Source organism: Cervus elaphus, chromosome 14 (genome assembly GCF_910594005.1).
Source record: "Cervus elaphus chromosome 14, mCerEla1.1, whole genome shotgun sequence".
NCBI classification, from domain to species: domain Eukaryota; kingdom Metazoa; phylum Chordata; class Mammalia; order Artiodactyla; family Cervidae; genus Cervus; species Cervus elaphus.
The window spans coordinates 5386478-5405726 of NC_057828.1; the positions used below are offsets into that span (position 1 = coordinate 5386478).

The following is a 19249-nucleotide window of genomic DNA, read 5'->3' on the forward strand; positions in this document are numbered from 1 at the left end:
TGGCAAAAAATGTATTAATTATAATGGTTCCTATTTTGGTTAATAAAGATATGTTTGAGACTAGTTATACTGATTTAAACTTCATGGTCTGAAACCGCAATTACGTTTGTACCAACCTAGTAGATACCGTGTAAAATGTATTTAGAGAGAATCAGATGATTGGTTCTAAGTACCTTGTTAGAGCTTGTTCTGTAGCCGCTTTGGAGTTATGTTTTGCAGATGATTGAGTATAGATGGAAAAAAGTGAATTGACACACCTAATAGCTGATGTGCTTCTGAGGTTAACTTCAGTATAACGTTAGCCTTACTAGTAAGTAAATGAAAGTAGATTGAGTGCCTGAGTAACTCAGAACAGTTTTATATTTTATTTTCACATTGTGCCAAAGGCAGATAAGAAATAAGACTATCTCCCTTTCCCTACTCCCATTTCACTGTAGGCAAACAGGAACAGAAAGATTGCTTGGCTTGAAGTCCAGTGGTTTGTATTGGACTTACCTGGTCTCAAAAAGCAAAATCTCTTGATTTATGATAGCTTCATTTTTCATGAATTATTTACTGTTCTTTGACTTTCTTTATTTAGAAGGTTCTTCCGGAGTTTCTAGTCTTTTACTCCAGTCACAGCCCATGCCAGGTCCTGAAAAAGAGAATGTCCGGACTGTGGTGAGGACAGTAACTCTGTCCAACAAGCAAGGTGAGGTATAGGTAGATCTGAAGAGTTATAAGTTACTACTTTTAAGTGGGAGAGCAGAATCCTTGGGTTTGGTGTTATTGGTGGATTTGCAGGGAGATTTTGAGTATGTTGATTGGATAGAAGGATGAGAATTAGTGCATTTGACTCTACTGTTTTATTAAAAGGTTGAAATTGTTAATCATGCAGCTTTCATATTTATATATTTAAGTTTTACATTGTTCATTTTATCCAACCAATTTATTGACTGCCCATTGTAGGTAAAGAACTATAATAAACCCTTTCATTTAGAGAGAAATGTAAAAGTTTTTTCCTTTAGTAGCTTTAAGTCTGATAAGGAATATGATGGAAGTAATTATAGTATGCAGATACATTTAAGTATTTGTGTCATTCAGACAACAAAAGATTAAGAGCTCACTTCTTGCTGGATCAAGGAAGGTTATATAGGAGAGTTAGCAGTGAAGTAAAGTATGCTTTTATTTAATATATGGAAGTGTACAAGCAGAAATACAGCTTGGGTTTTGTAACCAGTTGGTTAGATACAGCTTGTCTTTGTATTCTTGGTCACTGTTAATAATTGGGACTGTGTTATTGCTTCCTTTGGACTGTTCATTTGGTTATTTGAATTATTACTCAGTAGGTTGATTTTTTTTTTCCCCTTTAAATGTCAGTAGTCTTTATTTCTCAAGACTGAGTTCTGATTTCCAAGAGATTTTCTTAATATCAGAGCATACTTTGTATCCATTAGTAGTTATTGAATACAGGAAAAATTGGATAATGATAGAGAAATTCTGTTTTTGCCATTTTAGGGGATGAACCTCTGGTAAGATTGAGTCTAACCGAGAGACTGGGGAAACGAAAATTTTCAGTAGGTGAGATAAGTTTTATGCATATCCTTTGTTTTCTGCTTGCTTGTGCATTACTTGATATCTCTTCTAAAATTCTCTTTATACGGATGCCCAGTCAATGTTGATATTGACAGCCTTATATTTCTGGCTGAAAGCATGTATAAAATATTTTTATGTATTTAACATGTGCAAAGTCATACCAATTTAAAGTTGTTCTTGAATTTATTAGTGCTGTTTTATACCTAGGGGAAGTATTTTACCATGTAACTAAATTATTGTGTAGTGACTTTAGTGTGTCTGTCTCAAGAGAGTTATTTTGAAAATCTTAATGACTCCAGAGCTTCTTTCATAGTCTTATGTGCTTATGCATATGAAATCTTACCTGTTTTGTGTTTTGTTTTATACCATTCTTGCTGCCTGAGAAATTTTAGGTAAAAAATTATGGAATTAATCTCTTAATGTCAGCATATGTGTTAACTTTGTGATTTTTTGGTTGTATATTTAAAGTATAAATAAGAGGAGACAGAAAAGTATACTCTGTATAGGGTCTTTAAAGTTTTTACAGAACCCTGCTAAGGTTTATCTTCAGTTAAGTGATCCAAAGAATAGTTTTTAAAAACTTCTGACATTTAAATAGCTTGTATTGACCAGTGTAATGTAATAAACCAGGAGTTAGGAATCTTGGTTTAGGTCCTGGCCCTATCACTGACTGGTAACTTGGGGGTAAGATACAGCATCTTTCACAATCTTAGCTTTCTTACCTGAAATTGAAGAAAATGGGGTTTTGCCCTTTGGAGTCTTGATGTCACAGGAAATTTTTAAATTTTATGGTTCTTTTGCTATATTCCTAATCATCCCCATTGCATTTAATCACAAAATCTACCTAGATTTCAGCAGTTGGCCAGTTAAAGAGTTTTTTGTGCATGAAGAATTTTTTTTCATATATTTCTAAATCTTGAATTTGGGCTTGAATCAGGGTTTATAATCCTCCAGTTTTAGTTATTTGGTAAATGTTAGTTTGTGCTTTCTAATTTTTTGTCTTCCTTCTCTTTTTTCTGGTATATTTTTATTCCTTTTCTAACATTGAGTCATAAGGAAGCTAGAAGGTGAACACATCATATACATGCAGAAAACGTGCAGAATTATTCTATATTGTATTTCTTGACCTTGCTGAGAGTTGCCTTGAAATCTTCAGCTGAGTTCCCTCTGTTTGTAGGTGGTGACAGTGATCCCCCATTAAAGCGTAGCCTTGCACAAAGGCTGGGGAGGAAAATCGAAGCTCCAGAGACGAACACTGACAAAGCACCAAAGAAAGGTACCCGTGTCCTAATACCCCTTGTGTGTGTGATCCTGGTGCTTGACTGTTGTGCTGTTAACAGGTATGGGTTGTCATTCTTTTTGCTCAAGTAGATTAGATGATTATCTTCTCATGTCTGTTTCATGCAGCAAACATTTGAAGGTTTGCTCTGCTAGATCCTAGGTCACTGTTGGGTGAAAAACACCATCACAGGCTTCAGGAGCTTGTAGATCATGGTAGATAGGAATACTTACATACGTTGTGATACGTTCTGTGACAGAGACAGTGCCTAGTGTTACGGGAGCGCACAGGAAGGGCACCTGATCGCACCGTCTGTCAGTGAAGTTTCCCAGAGGAAGTGATGTTGACACTTAGACCTGAAACATGGCTTATCCTGCCAAAGTTGAAGGATTAGAGGCTGAGAGTGTAATACGTACAAGGCACAGAGCTCAAGGGACTCAATTGTGGCTAAATCAGAATTGGAAAGGAGCATAATGGGAGAGGATGAAGGGACTGACTGGTCATACAGTCTTTTAAGCCTAACATGGCTTAAAATACTAGAGAGTTTGGGCTTATAGTAGCAAACAAGGATCAGGGTGCCCAGACAGGCATTTTAGAACCACCACCCTGTCTAAAGTATGGAGAAGAGGGTTAAGAGTGCTCTCCAGGAAGGAGTTAGCACTCCTTCCTGTAATACAGGCAAGAGGAGGTAGTGGTGTAGATTTAGCGTTCTAGAAGTTGGTATGAAGCAGTGTGGGCTAATCTGAGAGATATTTGGGAGTTAGAATGATTTTATACTTGAAGTTTTATGTATAGAAAGAAGTAAGTGGTTGGGTTTTTATATTTTCCCCTTATATGACATGCAGTTGAAACAGTCGTGTTAAGTACTAAATAAATAAATAAGGTGTTTTTTCCTTCTTGTATTTAGTTTTAACTTCTCCTGAAGATAAGAAACTTCTTCCCACGTCTTCCCCAGCACAAGAGGCTTTGATAAATAGACCTTCTTGTTTGGTCTATATTCTTTCTTATATTCTCAGACCTGTAAACAGAAATTGCTTTCTTTCTTTGCAATCAAATTTTCTTCCCCATTGCCTATTAATTACATTGAAGACTCATAGCTAAAGAGTGTATTTCAAAAGGCAGAGTACTTTTTGATGCCAATAAGATTTCAGAATATCATACAATAGCAAAACTACTCCCCAAAATTAAGTAGTTTCTGCTTTTCAGATGTAAGGAGGTGACTTTTTTTGTTTTTTTGAGCTTTCCAAAGTACTCTAGATATTCCATGATTTTCTATAAATCTTACCTGTACTGTGAAGAAGACAAGTGTTGAAGACCTAAAGAGATTTTTCAAAAGCATTTTCCTTAGAAAACAAGTATAAGTCTGATTTGTAACCTTTGAAAAAGATTTTTGATCTGTAAGAAGTCTAACTTCTTTTTTTAATCTTTTTCTTTTTTTAAACAGTCCAAGTTTCCAAGTCTCTGAAGGAGCGATTAGGCATGTCGACTGGTCCAAACAGTGAGGAAGCAGCAGGTAGGTAAACCCTAATGCCAGCTCCTGATAAGTTTTCCTTTAAGAATCTTTTTCTCTAGTTTACATTTTGAGTTAGGTTGAAGGTTATGGGTTTTTTTGTGTGTGTATGGATTTGTTTGTTTTTTAAGTAATATTTTTCTCACTGGTATGAATTCTCTTTTTGTGGTTAAAGATGGCAACATGATTCTTTTATGATAGCAGTAATAACTGGAAGCTAGAAATAATCTATTCAACAAAAAGGAATTAAGATGGTTATGTGTTAAAATAGTTGCTGTCATGAAAAGTCATATTCTGAACAATAATGATATGGGAAACTTAGCCCCTTGTTTTGAATGAAGAAAGGTTATGAAAGAACACATAGTGCTTTTGACTTAGAGCAACATAAACTTTTCTGGTGAGAGGTGGGTAATAAAGTTTATTTTCTTATAGAAACGTATTCCTCAGAAAATGTCCTTATGTATGAGATGATTTCCAGTTTTATAAAAATAAAACTAAATGCCTAGGAAGAAAAATACACCAAAGTGTTAACATTGGGTTTTTATCTGGGTGTTAATAAAAAAAATAAAATTTTAATTTTTAATTTAAGTAATTTTAATTTTTTCATTTAATTTCCTCCTGTTCTCTAATTTTTGTTGTTGTTGTTCAGTTGCTAAGTCATGTCCAACTCTGTGATCCCATGGACTGCAGCACACCAGGATTCCTAGTCCTTCTTCACTGTCTCCTGGAGTTTACTCAAATTCCTGTCCATTGAGTCTGATGCTATCTAACGGTCTCAACTTCTGCCGCAGTCTCCTTTTGCCTTCAGTTTTTCCCAGCATCAGGATCTTTTCTACTGAGTCGACTCTTTGCATCAGTTGGCCAAAGTATTGGAGCTTCAGCTTCAGCATCAGTCCTTCCAGTGAATATTCAGAGTTGCTTTCCTTTAGGTTTAGTTGATTTAATCTCCTTGCAGTCCAAGGGACTGTCAAAAGAGTGTTCTCCAGCACCGCAGTTCTAAAACACCAATTCCTTGACTCTCAGCCTTCTTTATGGTCCATTTCTCACATCCATACATGAGTACTGGAAAAACCATAGCTTGGACTATACGGATCTTTGTCAGCCAAGCAGTCCATATACCTTGGACTATACGAATCTTTGTCTCTGCTTTCTAATACATTGTCTAGGTTTGTAATAGGTTTCCTTCCAATGAGCAAGCATCTTTAATTTCATGGCTGCAGTCACCGTCCACAGTGATTTTGGAGCCAAGAAAATAAAATCTGTCACTAATTCCAGTTTTTCCTCTTATATTTGCAGTGAAGTCATGGGACCAGATGCCGTGACCTTAGTTTTTTGAATGTTGAGTTTTAAGCCAACTTTCTCACTCTCCTCCTCCACCCTCATCTTTAGTTCCTTATCACTGTCTGCTATTGGGGTGGTATCATCTGTATATCTGAAGCCTCAGATACTGATATTTCTCCTAGCAGTCTTGATTCTAGCTGGTGATTCTTCCTACTTTGAGAGTTTTCTATTTCTTCCTGTTACGCTAGGACTTTGGTATGATAGATCTAAACATGGATCTTTTCATTATGCTTAATGTTCAGTGGGAGTTCTGAATCTTTAAGGATTTAACTTTCTTAATTGTAGAAAATATTCCTCTAACTTCTCCGACTATGTCCTCTCCACCCTTTTATGTTTTCTCTTTATGAAATTCTTACTAGATGTGGGAACTTTCGGACATATACTCCACATGTCTTAACCTTGCCTTCATGCTTTCCGTTCCTTTGCTTTTTGCCTCACTTTCTGTTATTTTTCCTTGGCTGTTTTCTGGATTAAGAATTGACGTGCTTTTTTTATGAAGGTTTCAGTTCAGTTCAGTTGCTCAGTCGTGTCTGACTCTTTGTGACCCCATGAACCGCAGCATGCCAGGCCTCCCTGTCATTCACCAACTCCCGGAGTTCACCCAAACCCATGTCCATCAAGTCAGTGATGCCAACCAACCATCTCATTCTCTGTCGTACCCTTCTGCCTCAATCTTTCCCAGCATCAGGGTCTTTTCAAATGAGCCAGCTTTTTGCATGAGGTGGCCAAAGTATTGGAGTTTCAGCTTCAACATCAGTCCTTCCAGTGAACACCCAGGACTGATCTCCTTTAGGATGGACTGGTTGGATCTCCTTGCAGTCCAAGGGACTCTCAAGAGTCTTCTCCAACACCATAGTTCAAAAGCATCAATTCTTCGGCGCTCAGCTTTCTTTATAGTCCAACTCTCACATCCACACATGACCACTGGAAAAACCATAGCCTTGACTAGATGGACCTTTGTTGGCAAAGTAATGTCTGCTTTTTAATATGCTGTCTATGTTGGTCATAACTTTCCTTCCAAGGAGTAAGCATCTTTTTAATTTCATGGCTGCAGTCACCATCTGCAGTGATTTTGGAGCCCAGAAAAGTAAAATCAGCTGTTTCCCCATCTATTTGCCAGAAAAATAAAATCCACTATTTCCCCATCTCTTTGCCATGAAGTGATGGGACCAGATGCCATGATCTTAGTTTTCTGAATGTTGAGCTTTAAGCCAGCTTTTTCACTCTCCTCCTCCACTTTCCTCAAGAGGCCCTTTAATTCTTCTTCACTTTCTGCCATAAGGGTGGTGTCGTCTGCATATCTGAGGTTATTGATACTTCTCCCAGCAATCTTGATTCCAGCTTGTGCTTCCTCCAGCCCAGCATTTCTCATGACGTACTCAGCATATAAGTTAAATAAGCAGGGTGACAATATACAGCCTTGACGTACTCCTTTTCCTATTTGGAACCAGTTTGTTGTTCCGTGTCCAGTTCTAACTGTTGCTTCCTGACCTACATACAGGTTCTCAAGAGGCAGGTCAGGTGGTCTGCTATTCCCGTCTCTTTCGGAATTTTCCACAGTTTATTGTGATCCAAACAGTCAAAAGCTTTGGCATAGTGAATAAAGCAGAAATAGATGTTTTTCTGGAACTCTCTTGCTTTTTCAGTGATCCAGCAGATGTTGGCAATTTGATCTCTGGTTCCTCTGCCTTTTCTAAATCCAGCTTGAACATCTGGAAGTTCACGGTTCACGTATTACTGAAGCCTGGCTTGGAGAATTTTGAGCATTACTGGACTAGCATGTGAGATGAGTGCAATTGTGCGGTAGTTTGAGCATTCTTTGGCATTGCCTTTCTTAGGGATTGGAATGAGAACTGACCTTTTCCAGTCCTGTGGCCACTGCTGAGTTTTCCACATTTGCTGGCATATTGAGTGCAGCACTTTCATAGCATCTTCTTTCAGGATTTGAAATAGCTCAACTGGAATTCCATCACATCCACTGGCTTTGTTCGTAGTGATGCTTCCTAATGCCCACTTGACTTCACATTCCAGGATGTCTGGCTCTAGGTGAGTGAGCACAGTATGGTGTGAAGGATTGGATGGTGAATATTTTAGGCTTGAGGTCCACAGTCTCTTGCTGCAACTACTCTTCCACTAGTGTGAAAGTAGCCGTTTGCAGTATATAAATAAACCAGTGTGGCTGTGTTCCAGTAAAGCTTTATTTATGAAATATAGATCATGACCAGATTTGTTTGCTGACCCTATTCTAGATGGCTGATTTTCTGCTGGCCTTGCAGTGTTTTTTTTTTTTTTTTGGTTAGATTTATTTTGTCACTTGGATTTTTATTTTTCAATAACTTTTCTTACTTAGTTCTCTGATTTGTCCTTTTCCATAGCTTGATATCTCACAGTTCTAAAGTTTTTTTTAATTTGTTGAAGTATACTCGATTTACAATGTTGCATTAATTTCTGCTATACAGCAAAGTGATTTAGTTACACATATCTACATATCCTTTTTCATATTCTGTTCCATTGTGGTTTATTGCAGCATATTGAATATAGTGTCCTGTGGTGCATGATAGGAAGCACTTTGTTACTTATCCATTCCATGTGTAATAGTTTGCATCTCCTAATTCCAAACTCCCAGTGCATCCCTCTTCTACCCACGCCAGCACCCCCCTGCCCCCTGCCCTGGCAGGGCCACAGGTCTGTTTTCTATGTCCTTGAGTCTGTTTCTGTTTGTAGATAAGTTCATTTGTGTCGTATTTTAGTTGACATATATAAGTAACAGTGTATAGTGTTTGTCTTTCTCTTTCTGGTATCCTTCATTTATTACGATAGGTCCAGTCTCTAGGTCCATCCGTGTTGCTGTACATGGCGGTACTTCATTCTTTGTTATGACCAAGTAGTACTCCTGGTAGCTGTGTGTCACATCTTTATCCTTTCATCTGTCAGTGGACATTTAAGTTGCTTCCATGTCTTGGCTATTGGAAGCAGTGCTGCAATGAGTACTGAGGTGCCTTAACAGTTTTGAATTCAGCTTTCTTCATATGTGTGCCCAGGAGTGAGGTTGCAGGGTATGTGACAACTCTGTTTTTCGTTTTTTGAGGACGCTTCATACTGTTTTCCATAGCGGCTGCAGCAGTTTACATTCCCACCAACAGTGTAGGAGGGTTCCCTTTTCTTCACACCCTCTCCAGCATTTGTTATTTTCAACTTTTTGATGATGGCCATCCTGACCAGTGTGAGGTGTAGTACCTTACTATCGTTTTGATTTGCTGTTCTCTAATAATTATTGATGTTGAGCATCTTTTCATATGCCTGTTGGTCAGCTATCTGTATATGTTCTTTGGAGAAATGTCTATTTAGGTCTTCTGCCCATTTTTCTATTGGGTTGTTTGTTTTTTATCATTGAGTTGTATGAGCTATTTATATATTTTGGAAATTAAGCCCTTGCTGATTGCATTATTTGCACATATTTTTCTCTCAGGCTGTAGGTTGTCTTTTTGTTTATGGTTTCCTTTGCTATACAAATGCTTGTAAGTTTGGTTAGGTCCCATTTGGTGGTTTTGTTTTTGTTTGCTTTTATTTCTTTTGTTTTGGGAGACCAACCTAGGAAAACTGGTACAATTTTATGTCAGAGAATGTTTTGCCAGTGTTCTTTTCTAAGAGTTTTATGGTGTCATGTCTTATATTAATAAACCTTTAAGCCATTTTGAGTTTTTCTTCTTTTTTTTTTAGTTTTTCTTTGTATGTGGTATGTGAGTGTGTTCTGACTTCATTGATTTGCGAGCAGCTGTCCAACTTTCCCAGCACCGCTTGCTGAAGAGACTGTATTTTCTCCATTGTATATTCTTGCCTCCTTTGTCAAAGATTAGTTGACTGTAGGTATGTGAATTTATTTCTGAGCTATCTATTCTGTTTTATTGATGTGGGTTTCTAATTTGACTCTTTTCTTTTAATGAGTGTGTTATTTTGTCTTCACTGCTTATCTTCATTCTGGGTTTTGTTTTTGTTTTTTGGTTCATTTTTAATGTTGCTTTTTCACAGTTTAGGTTTAGGTTTCTTCTGTGATTCTAAAGGTCTTTTTCCTGGCTGGGAGACCTATCTGTATAAGTGAGAGAGAGTACACCAAGTGGTGTCTTATGTTGGTTATAGGCTAGAAGGCTGAGGGCTCATGTAATTGCTACAGTAAAAAAGTCTTTGTTTATTTTCAGAGTGCAACTAACTGTTTTCTAGCTTTGCTTTTTCCTTTTCTCCCTCATCTCTCCTTTTTTTGCTTGGCATTTGGGAAAGCCTGAAATTTCCATGTTTTACTTCTCTTCTACCCAACGTCGTTATAATGTGCTTCCTTTCCCTATGGAGTCTTCTCTTTTTAGAGAGCAGTTCTTAGGAGAAGGTCTCCATTGACCCAACTGTTCTGTAAATCATCCTTTATTTCTACCACTGTTAGTTTTCATACTTGTTTGGCAGATTTTTTTGTCTCTTTGAGATAGAACAGATCTCACTCCTATACTTTTATCTGTTCTTCTGTTTCTGTAATTTCAGACATCTTTCTGTCTCAAATTTCTCAAGATTTATGTTCTGCCACTGGCATCCTTGTTTTCCATTGCTATTGTGGATTTATTCCTTTAATGTCTTCTCTGTTGTTTTGATGAAATTTTGAAGTGTAGGGAAATGGGGTCTTTCACCGTTCATGTACTTTCTTAAAGTGATAATTTTGAGATCAGATTACCATCTTGAAATTGAAGAATTTTTATTTAAAAAAACTTTAGAAATATCAGTGAGTGAGTGCTTCCCCTGTAATAGGTTCTATACTAAAACAAATATAGTCACTGTTTTCACGAAGTGGAAATATAAGCAATTAATGTACTGTGTGATCAGTACTGTGATCAGAGAAACAAACTAGACTGGAGGATGTCAGGTTCTAAGCTGAGCTTCCTTTAACTAGGTAGCAGAAGTGTGACCAATAGGGACTATTCCATGTAGAAGGGACAACATTTTCAAAGATTCAAAAGATGAGACAGAATGTGGTATGTTTAAGGTTGTAGAAGATATTTCTTGTTTTTGGTGTTTCATTAAAAGGTGTTATTTAGTGATTAAATATGTGTGTGTATAATCTCCATATTCTTATTTTTCTCACATTACTTCATTATTTCTTTCTTTAACCCCTGCCAAATATGAAATTTGCTCTTTAGTTAAACACATAAAGAATGATTAATGTATTGTGAAAAATAACTCTTCAGTGGCATGCCAATCTCTGGGCCTTTTTCATTTTTCTTCTGTCTTAACCTGTTTTACCTCCTTTTCATTCTTTAAATATCACTTAAATATTACTTACTCTGAAAAGCTCCCCTTAACCAATCTCTAGATGTTCTTGCTGTATACTTCTACATAACATTATTTAGTTGCCTTCAACCACATGGGTTTGAACTGCGTGGGTCCTCTTATATGCAGATTTTTTTTTCCCAGTAAGTACTTAGTACTACCTGATCTATGATGGTTGGTTGAATCCACAGATGCAGAACCATGAATGCAGAGCCCAATTGTAAAGTTGTATATGGGGGTTTTCAACTGCACAGGATTTGGTGGCCAGATAATCCCTGCATTGTTCAAGGGCCAACTGTACTTCTTTTATCAAAGCTGTTATTATTAGCACACTTTGTTGTTGCTTGATTATTGGTTTGTTAGACTGTAGACTACATGTGTGGGCAGTTTGCGTTTTGCTTACCATTATGTTTCTAGTGTAATATCTGGCAGATGTTTGTATCTATCCATGGATGGAAGAACTAATTTATTCTTTTTAGTAAGATTCATAATGACAACCTTCTCCAACTAGTAAAAGGCTTTCAGGATCCTCAAGAATAAACTTCTGAATAGAAATTCAGATCAGTCATTTTTGCCTCCTGCATGTTTTCCTTGAGGACCACTATCTAAAATTGAGGTTGAAACTAATGTGCTTTTGTTCATTTTAATTTCTTGTCTAAATTACACGACTCTTATTGGACTCTGTCCTGATCCAAGAATAGAGAGATCATAAGTTGTTAAGAGATGAACTCCAAATACAGTGATTTGTTTTTCCCCCATGAAAACAGAGAAAGTTACTAAAGTTGGTGAGATCCATGTGAAGACATTAGAAGAAATTCTTCTTGAAAGAGCCAATCAGAAACGTGGAGAATTGCAAACTAAACTCAAGACAGAAGGACCTTCAAAAGTTGATGATTCTACATCAGGAGCAAGAACCTCCTCCACCATCCGAATCAAAACGTTCTCCGAGGTCTTGGCTGAAAAGAAGCACCGGCAGCAGGAAGCAGAGAGACAAAAGGGCAAAAAGGACATGAGCTGTGTCAAGCTAAAGACTGACAATGAAATGAAAAAAACAGTGATTTTGCCACCCACTGTAGCCAGCAGAGGACAATCAGAGGAACCTGCAGGTAGAGCAAAGTCTATGCAGGAAGTGCATATCAAGACGCTGGAAGAAATTAAACTGGAGAAGGCTCTCAGGGTGCAGCAGAGCTCTGAGAGCAGCACCAGCTCCCAGCCTCAGCCTGAGGCCACGCCAGCGGCAAAACGGCTTCTCCGGATCACTAAGAAAACAGGTAACAAAAGAATTTGATCTGTAGTACCGTTTCCCCAGATAATATTTCAAATGGCAGTATTCCACACAATATTCGTGGGATTTCTGTGAGAACTTTTTCTTTACTCAGATAACTTTGAAAACCACTGGATTAAAAGAAATTATACTGGTCCAGTGGTTAGGGCTCTGTACTTCCACTGTAAGGAGACATGGGTTCCATCCCTGGTTGGGGAAGTAAGATCCTGCAAGCCACGTAGCACCCCGCTCCCCTCTCCCCCCACACGCAAAAAGTGAAGCTGTTTCTTTATGGCAGTGTTATATAGAGCTTTGGTATCTTAATGTGCATTTTGAATCTGTATGAGAACTGAACAAATTTTGTCTACAGTCTTAGATGGCCTATCTTTATTCTTTAAAAAAATTTTTTTTTACTTGGTTTATTTTCATTTTTAGCTGTGCTGGGCCTTCGTTGCTGCGTGCGGGCTTCCTTTGGTCGTGGTGAGCAGGGGCTATGCTGGTTGTGGCCTGTGTGCTGCTGCCTGTGGTGGCCTCTCTCTTGCAGAGCGCAGGCTCTGGGGCGCTCAGACTTCAGTAGTTGTGGCATTCAGGCTCAGTAGTTATCATAAGAGCTTAGTTGTTCCGAGGCAAGTGGGATCTTCCCCAGATCAGGGATTGAACCCGTGTCTCCTGCATTGGCAGCCGAATTCTTAACCGCCTTGTTAAGAGGACACCAGAGGAGCCCTTGTTGCTTTTCTGAGAAAAGTTTTATTTAACTTCATCTGTTATTAAGTTGCAGCATGAATGAAATTATTAATGGTGCGTTTAATGTGAATCTAGGTATAAAAGAAGAGAAGAAACTTCAAGAAGAAAGTGATGTTGCTTCTCAGAGCAGTGTTTCTAGAGCAGAAGCTAAAAAGGTGGGTTTATTTAGATTGATTTTATAGGTTTGTCCATGGCAGGAAAAGATTAGATGAATGGTAAGTATTCTTTTAAGTTTCTGTTTAACACTTCACTGATATATCAGCTTAACAGTCTTTCACTGTGCTTGTAATTTTCCTTCAGAGTTTTCTATACTTTTATGTGTATCAGTATTTAGTGCCCTTTTAAGTTGTTTTTGAAAATTTTTAGTTGCTCAGTCATGTCCCACTCTGCAACCCCATGGACTGTAGGCCACCAGGCTCCTCCTCCATCCGTGGGATTTTCAAGGCAAGAATACTGGAAACTGTTTTTAATTGGCCATTAATATTTTTTAAAGTAAGTTTTTCCCCTGCCTTTCAGAATAATGCTACTCATTTGTAAAACTTGGGATTTAAGAGTAAGTAACCCCTAAATTGTACAATCCAGATGTTACCACAGTTAGTTTTTGTCTGTTTGGCTGCCTGTGGTGTTAGTTGTGGCATGCAAGACCTCCATCTCGGCACGCAGGCTTTTCGTTGCGGCGAGTGGGCTTCTCTTCAGCTGTGGTGAGTGCCCACCAGGGCTCAGTAGTTTCAGCACTTGTGGTGCTCAGGCTTAGTGCCTCCTCCCCCACCCCGCATGTGGACTCCTTCCCCAGCCGGGGATTGAGCCCACATCCCCCGCATTGGAAGGCAGATCCTTCTTAACCATTGGACAAGCAGGGAAGTCCCTCGAGCCTCTTCTTCATATATTTACGTATGTGAATGTGTTTAATGTCTAACTCATATTTATAGCATAATTGAGAATTCTACAGTGTGTCATTTTGCAGCCTACTTTACCATATTAATGATTCTTTAAGATGATAGCTTTTACTGGTCGTTTAGGCAATGGCACCCCACTCTAGTACTCTTGCCTGGAAAATGCCATGGACGGAGGAGCCTGGTAGGCTGAAGTCCATGGGGTCGCTAGGAGTCGGACACAACTGAGCGACTTCACTTTCACTTTTCACTTTCATGCGTTGGAGAAGGAAATGGCAACCCACCCCAGTGTTCTTGCCTGGAGAATCCCAGGGCTGGGGGAGCCTGGTGGGCTGCCATCTATGGGGTCGCACCGAATTGGACACAACTGAAGTGACTTAGCAGCAGCAGCAGCTGTGTCCTATTACTCAAATATAGTCTGTTTCTGAACTAGATTTTGTTTTACACAATTAAGGTGGTGAACATCTTTGTACAGAATCTTTGTGCAAGTGTCTGATTAGGAAACATTTTGTATTAGACTTACAGTCAGGATCGTCTACCTATAGAATGTGGGTTTTTATTGTTCCACACATCTTCAGTCTTTTATCTTGAGTTTTCTATTTAATAGGGGGCTTCCCTGGTGGCTCAGACAGTAAAGAATCCGCCTGCAGTGTGGGAGACCTGGGTGCAGTTCCTGGGTCAGGAAGAGCCCCTGGAGAATGAAATGACCACCCACTTTGGTCTCCTTGCCTGGAGAGCCCCATGGACAGTACAGTCCACGGGGTTGCAGAGAGGAGGACATGGCTCAGCAGCTAGCACTCTCACTTTCACTTCTGTTTAATTAAAAAGCAAAAGCTCTTGTATTGTGGATCATATCTAGAAACTGCTTGACTTAGATGTTAGCCTGTTGACTTATAAATAATAATTATCACACAGATTGTTAGAGGTACTAGATTTTTAATTCTGTCATTTAAATTTATCCATAGGCTTCAGATGAGACCACAACAGTTGGCATGACTAAAATTCAAGTCAAGAGATGTAAGACAATGAGAGAAAAGTATGTGCCGAAGCTGCCAGAGAAGGGAGCCTCACAGAAGGAAAAATCAATTTTGACACCCCTTCGGGGAGATTTACTCTCTTACAGTACCGAGTTAGCAGAGAAACCTGTGCTCACCACCGTGCTAGGCATCACACGGCACCTGACTAAACGGCTTCCTTCAAAGTCATCCCAGAAGGCAAAGGTGGAAACCTCAGGGATTGGGGACTCGGTATTGAATGTGAAGTGTGCAACACAGCCCTTGGAAAAGCGAAGTAAAGGTGAGTGTTTTTACTAGTGCATCTTTCTGTAGCATTTCAGAATTACCAAGTTTCAGTGACTGCCTGGCAGTAATTGGCTTGAATTTAATTTGCCTTTGTTTACTGGTCACACAGGTGGATAATGATATTTCTGATAAATCTGTTTTTAAAAGACTAGATGAGTTCCTTTCTCACAATTTAAAATTGATCTTTATAAAGCTTTATCTAAAACTTTGCATGGTGCATTTTTTTCCTGTGGTTTTGAAGGAGAGAAACACTGGGGAAATGAAGAGCAGTAGCAAATTCAAAAGCCACTGAAGTGAATTGTTTCATGAAATAAATATGTGTGTGTGTGTGTGTTTATGGCTGTGTGTAGTACATATTGCTGATGGGCCATCTTTAATCTGGTTTTCTTGTTTAGTTGGTTTTTAAATTATTTGTGACATTACTGTTGCTGAGAAGGAATTTTGATATTCCAAATTTTATTCTCCATGTAAAAAGGGGATTATTTTAGCTTTTAATCAGATATTTCCTGTCTTATAGCTAAACCTAAAGTGAATGTGAAGCCATCTGTGGTTAAAGTTGTCTCATCACCCAAATTGGCCCCAAAACGTAAGGCGATGGAGGTCCACCCTGCTGTCATCGCAGCTGTGAAGCCACTCAATTCCAGCAGTGTCCTGCAGGAAAGCCCAGCCAAAAAAGCAGCTGTGGTAAGAAGCAGATCAACTCAGGGGCGCTTTAGTCTGTGTGATAGGAAAGCAGGGAAGATTCTTTTTTAGCTGTCTATATTATGTGTAATATCTTCTGTCACTTCCTAAGTATTTTTTTTAGTTCAGGTAATTACTATATTTTATATTTACAGCTTAGGCAGGATTTTTTTTGGGGGGGGTGGGTTAAGCCTAATTATAATATTTTGCTTATTTGTGCATTCTGTCTTTGGATTACTGATTCTTGGATTGATTCTTGGATTCCTAGTCTTAAAGAATGGTAGCCATGATTCTAGTGAAAAAAAGTGAAAGTTGCTCTGTTGTGTCCGACACTTTGCAACCCCATGATTCTAAGAAGGCAGCAAAGAAAATGAATCTGCTCAAATTTAAAAATCTGACTTTCCCACTGAGTTACCTTACTCTCACTTTTGTAGGCTATTGTCCCACTTCTCTCTGAGGACAAATCAGTCATTGTGCCTGAGACAGAAAAACCTAGAGACAGGTAGGTAATACCTTGCAATTAAATTTTAGACCACTGTTACCGTTTTTGTTTTCTAGAGAATAACACTGCTAGATAATTTGAAATATTTACAATTTAGCTACATCTAAGTAAATCTGTTAAACTTCAAATTAACTGCAAGAAAACCTCATGTTCAGGGTTGCTGTTCTCTTTTGATGGTATTGTTTGTATTTTGCCTGTATTATTAAAAAAAATGTTTTTAAACACCAATCTGAATTCTCCTTTAAAGGATGAAACTGGTTTATCCCAAATCAGTAAAATAGTTCTTTATGTGTTTTCTCAAAAACAAGTCTTCACTAAAATTCTTTGTGTACCTGGGACCAGGTGATCTGACCTGCCAACCATTCACAAAAGGGCAGTTATCTAATAATTTTGGGTTTTTTTCTTACAGTTTTCTACTGCCTCCAGCCCAGTCCTCTTCAGAGCCTCCCACCCCGGAAGTATCTGGCCCTTCCTCGTCCCAAATGGCCACAAAAACGCGCCGACTCAGCTCTGCCTCAACAGGAAAGCCCCCACTTTCTATGGAGGATGATTTTGAGAAACTAATATGGGAGATTTCAGGAGGCAAATTAGAAGCTGAGATTGACCTGGATCCTGGGAAGGATGAAGATGACCTTCTGCTTGAGCTATCAGAAATGATTGATAGCTGAAGGTGGTAGTAGAACATTTAAAGCAAAACAGACAAACAAAAAAACTCACCAAAAAACTGGACTTAGTTTCATCTATTATAACATTTATCCAAAATGATGATTTCTTTAGTCTAGAATTTGCCCCAAATCAGAAGTGTACCTCTGAATTATCCACGTGTGTCCTGGATTCCTTGGGGTCAGATTTTTAAATCCCTTGGTAATCATTTTGTCCATTTGATGCCATTGTTCAGCATCTTCGAGAAAAAAGTTCTGTCTTACCCCTCTCCACAAAAAGGCTGAGCGGGAGACCTAAGTGAAAGGGTGCAAGAAAACTTAGTGACTCCTTGAGGTATTTGTCAGTTTTTACCTTTTTTCCCTTTATTGTATAATTTCTTTTATCTATTGTCTTAATGTACCTATTGTTAACCTGAGTTCGAAAAGGGTGAAGACGGCTGCTACCATTAAGGACCAAATTTCATGCCACCACTAAAAAAAATCCACTCAGTCTGTGTTAAATTATATGTCTTTTTAAAGGTATTTGGAGAATTCAACTAAGCTTTTAGAAACAGCTGAGCAGCTCAGGAAACCTGTAATCTGGACATAACTTTTTGGACCTGATTTTCATGCTTCTGCTCTGTAAGCCTCTGAAGGGCAATAGCTAATTTATTATTACTGTAATTTTTCAAGGCTTTAAAGTGCCTCAGGGGTCCGCTGAAACTAATTTTCTATTTCTGGGATTCCCTGGATTCTTAAAAAGAGATGGTGACATAATGGTTACAGGAATTTATTTTTTAGCAACAAAGTTGTCCCTTCTCTTCTTCAGTACTTGCTTCCTTTCTAGTGTTGTATTATCACAGGGATAGAAATTGGTTAATTTTTTCATTTCTGATTCTCCTTGCAAACTCCTCTTGCCCGGTATTTATTTGGTGCCCTTTACCCATCTGAGGGGGAAGGACAAGCTCACTCAAGCTGCCCTTACTTACCATGGACTACAGCAGTACCCGGAATCGTACTGTAGCAGGAGTTACCAAGATGCTCTGGGGGTGTATTGTATGCCTTCCGGTTTTCTTCATTTCTGAATTGAGTTTTCTTTTATTGATGTTGATCTCCTTCATATCACCTCAAGGTTTAGACTTGTGAAGGAACAAGTATGATGGGGATAATAGTCTTGAAAGGAGACATATTGTACATAATCAAAAGGAAGAGGAAAGGACCTGCCCATTTTGATACTTTGCTGTAGGTGGCCAGTTTTGTTTCTCATAGGGAAATCTGACCCACCTGTCATGTTGGCTCCTAAGGAACTGCTGTTGTAAGCGGCTCATCAAGAGTTGAACCTCATGTAGCCTTGTTGGGAATATGAAAAGGAAGAAAGCCACAGGACTGCCCAATTCAGTCTTGGGAAGATCTGGATGATTCTACACAAGCAAAAATGACTTGAAATTTATGTATAGATACTTATCTACCAGTCCATCTTCAGCTGACTGAATGTTGTCTAATAGCCCTTCTCCAAAGCAGGGGTGAAATGTTCTGGTTTCACCACAGATTTTCTACTCATTTCATTTCTGGAATTGGCTTGTAGATTCCAGGTCCCTTTTGTATATAACCTTTATTCTTTTGCTTTTTTAAAAAAGTTTTGTTTCATATTTAAAGCCTTGTGTTAGTCAGTGATTCATGTTCACCATTATTTGAACAGTTTGCCATTACAGCAAGATAAATACTTATATGTGTTTTAAATAAAACTGGTGTAGGAACACCTTGATGTTGTGAGTTAAGTAGTCGTACATCACTTCAGGCTGAGATCTGCCTGAATAGAGGCCCAGTTAGAATGTTGTTGAACCTTTGTATACGTGATCCAATTTCACAGATTGTATTTGTCTTTAGAAACCTTTTACAAAGACATACTGCCAAACTTCTCCATATGTGAGGATTTTTTTCTGACAGTGATGCTTACCCATTATTAATCTAACTCAAGTAATGTCATTAATTCTTTTAAAGAAGAGAGGGTTTAGAAATGATCTTAGATGGCTTCAGCAATTTAGAGTTTTCAAGCACGAACACATGTATGAAATGTTTAGTTCCGGGAAGTCCAGTTTTTTGTTATGGAAATATACATAAATTTGTTAACCACCAAAGAATATAGGCCTTCCCAGATGGTGCAGTGGTAAAGAATCTGCCTGCCAATCAGTTCCTGGGTTGGGAAGATCC

The 19249-nt window shown here is 38.5% G+C and overlaps 1 protein-coding gene across 19 annotated transcripts in view; it reads left to right on the forward strand.

Annotated features, from left to right (window-relative positions):
- Positions 1 to 18803, forward strand: part of ZC3H11A (zinc finger CCCH-type containing 11A) — a 45823-nt gene extending 27020 nt beyond the window's left edge. For all 19 annotated transcript variants that reach the window (XM_043924670.1, XM_043924674.1, XM_043924677.1 and 16 more), the window contains 10 exons: positions 581 to 691; positions 1498 to 1560; positions 2753 to 2851; positions 4299 to 4367; positions 11780 to 12283; positions 13096 to 13175; positions 14879 to 15209; positions 15732 to 15898; positions 16330 to 16397; positions 16807 to 18803. In XM_043924670.1, the coding sequence (XP_043780605.1) occupies positions 581 to 691; positions 1498 to 1560; positions 2753 to 2851; positions 4299 to 4367; positions 11780 to 12283; positions 13096 to 13175; positions 14879 to 15209; positions 15732 to 15898; positions 16330 to 16397; positions 16807 to 17065 (1751 nt within the window). In that variant the 3' untranslated portion in view covers positions 17066 to 18803. The remainder of the gene's footprint in view (positions 1 to 580; positions 692 to 1497; positions 1561 to 2752; positions 2852 to 4298; positions 4368 to 11779; positions 12284 to 13095; positions 13176 to 14878; positions 15210 to 15731; positions 15899 to 16329; positions 16398 to 16806) is intronic.
- The last annotated feature ends 446 nt before the right edge of the window (positions 18804 to 19249 follow it).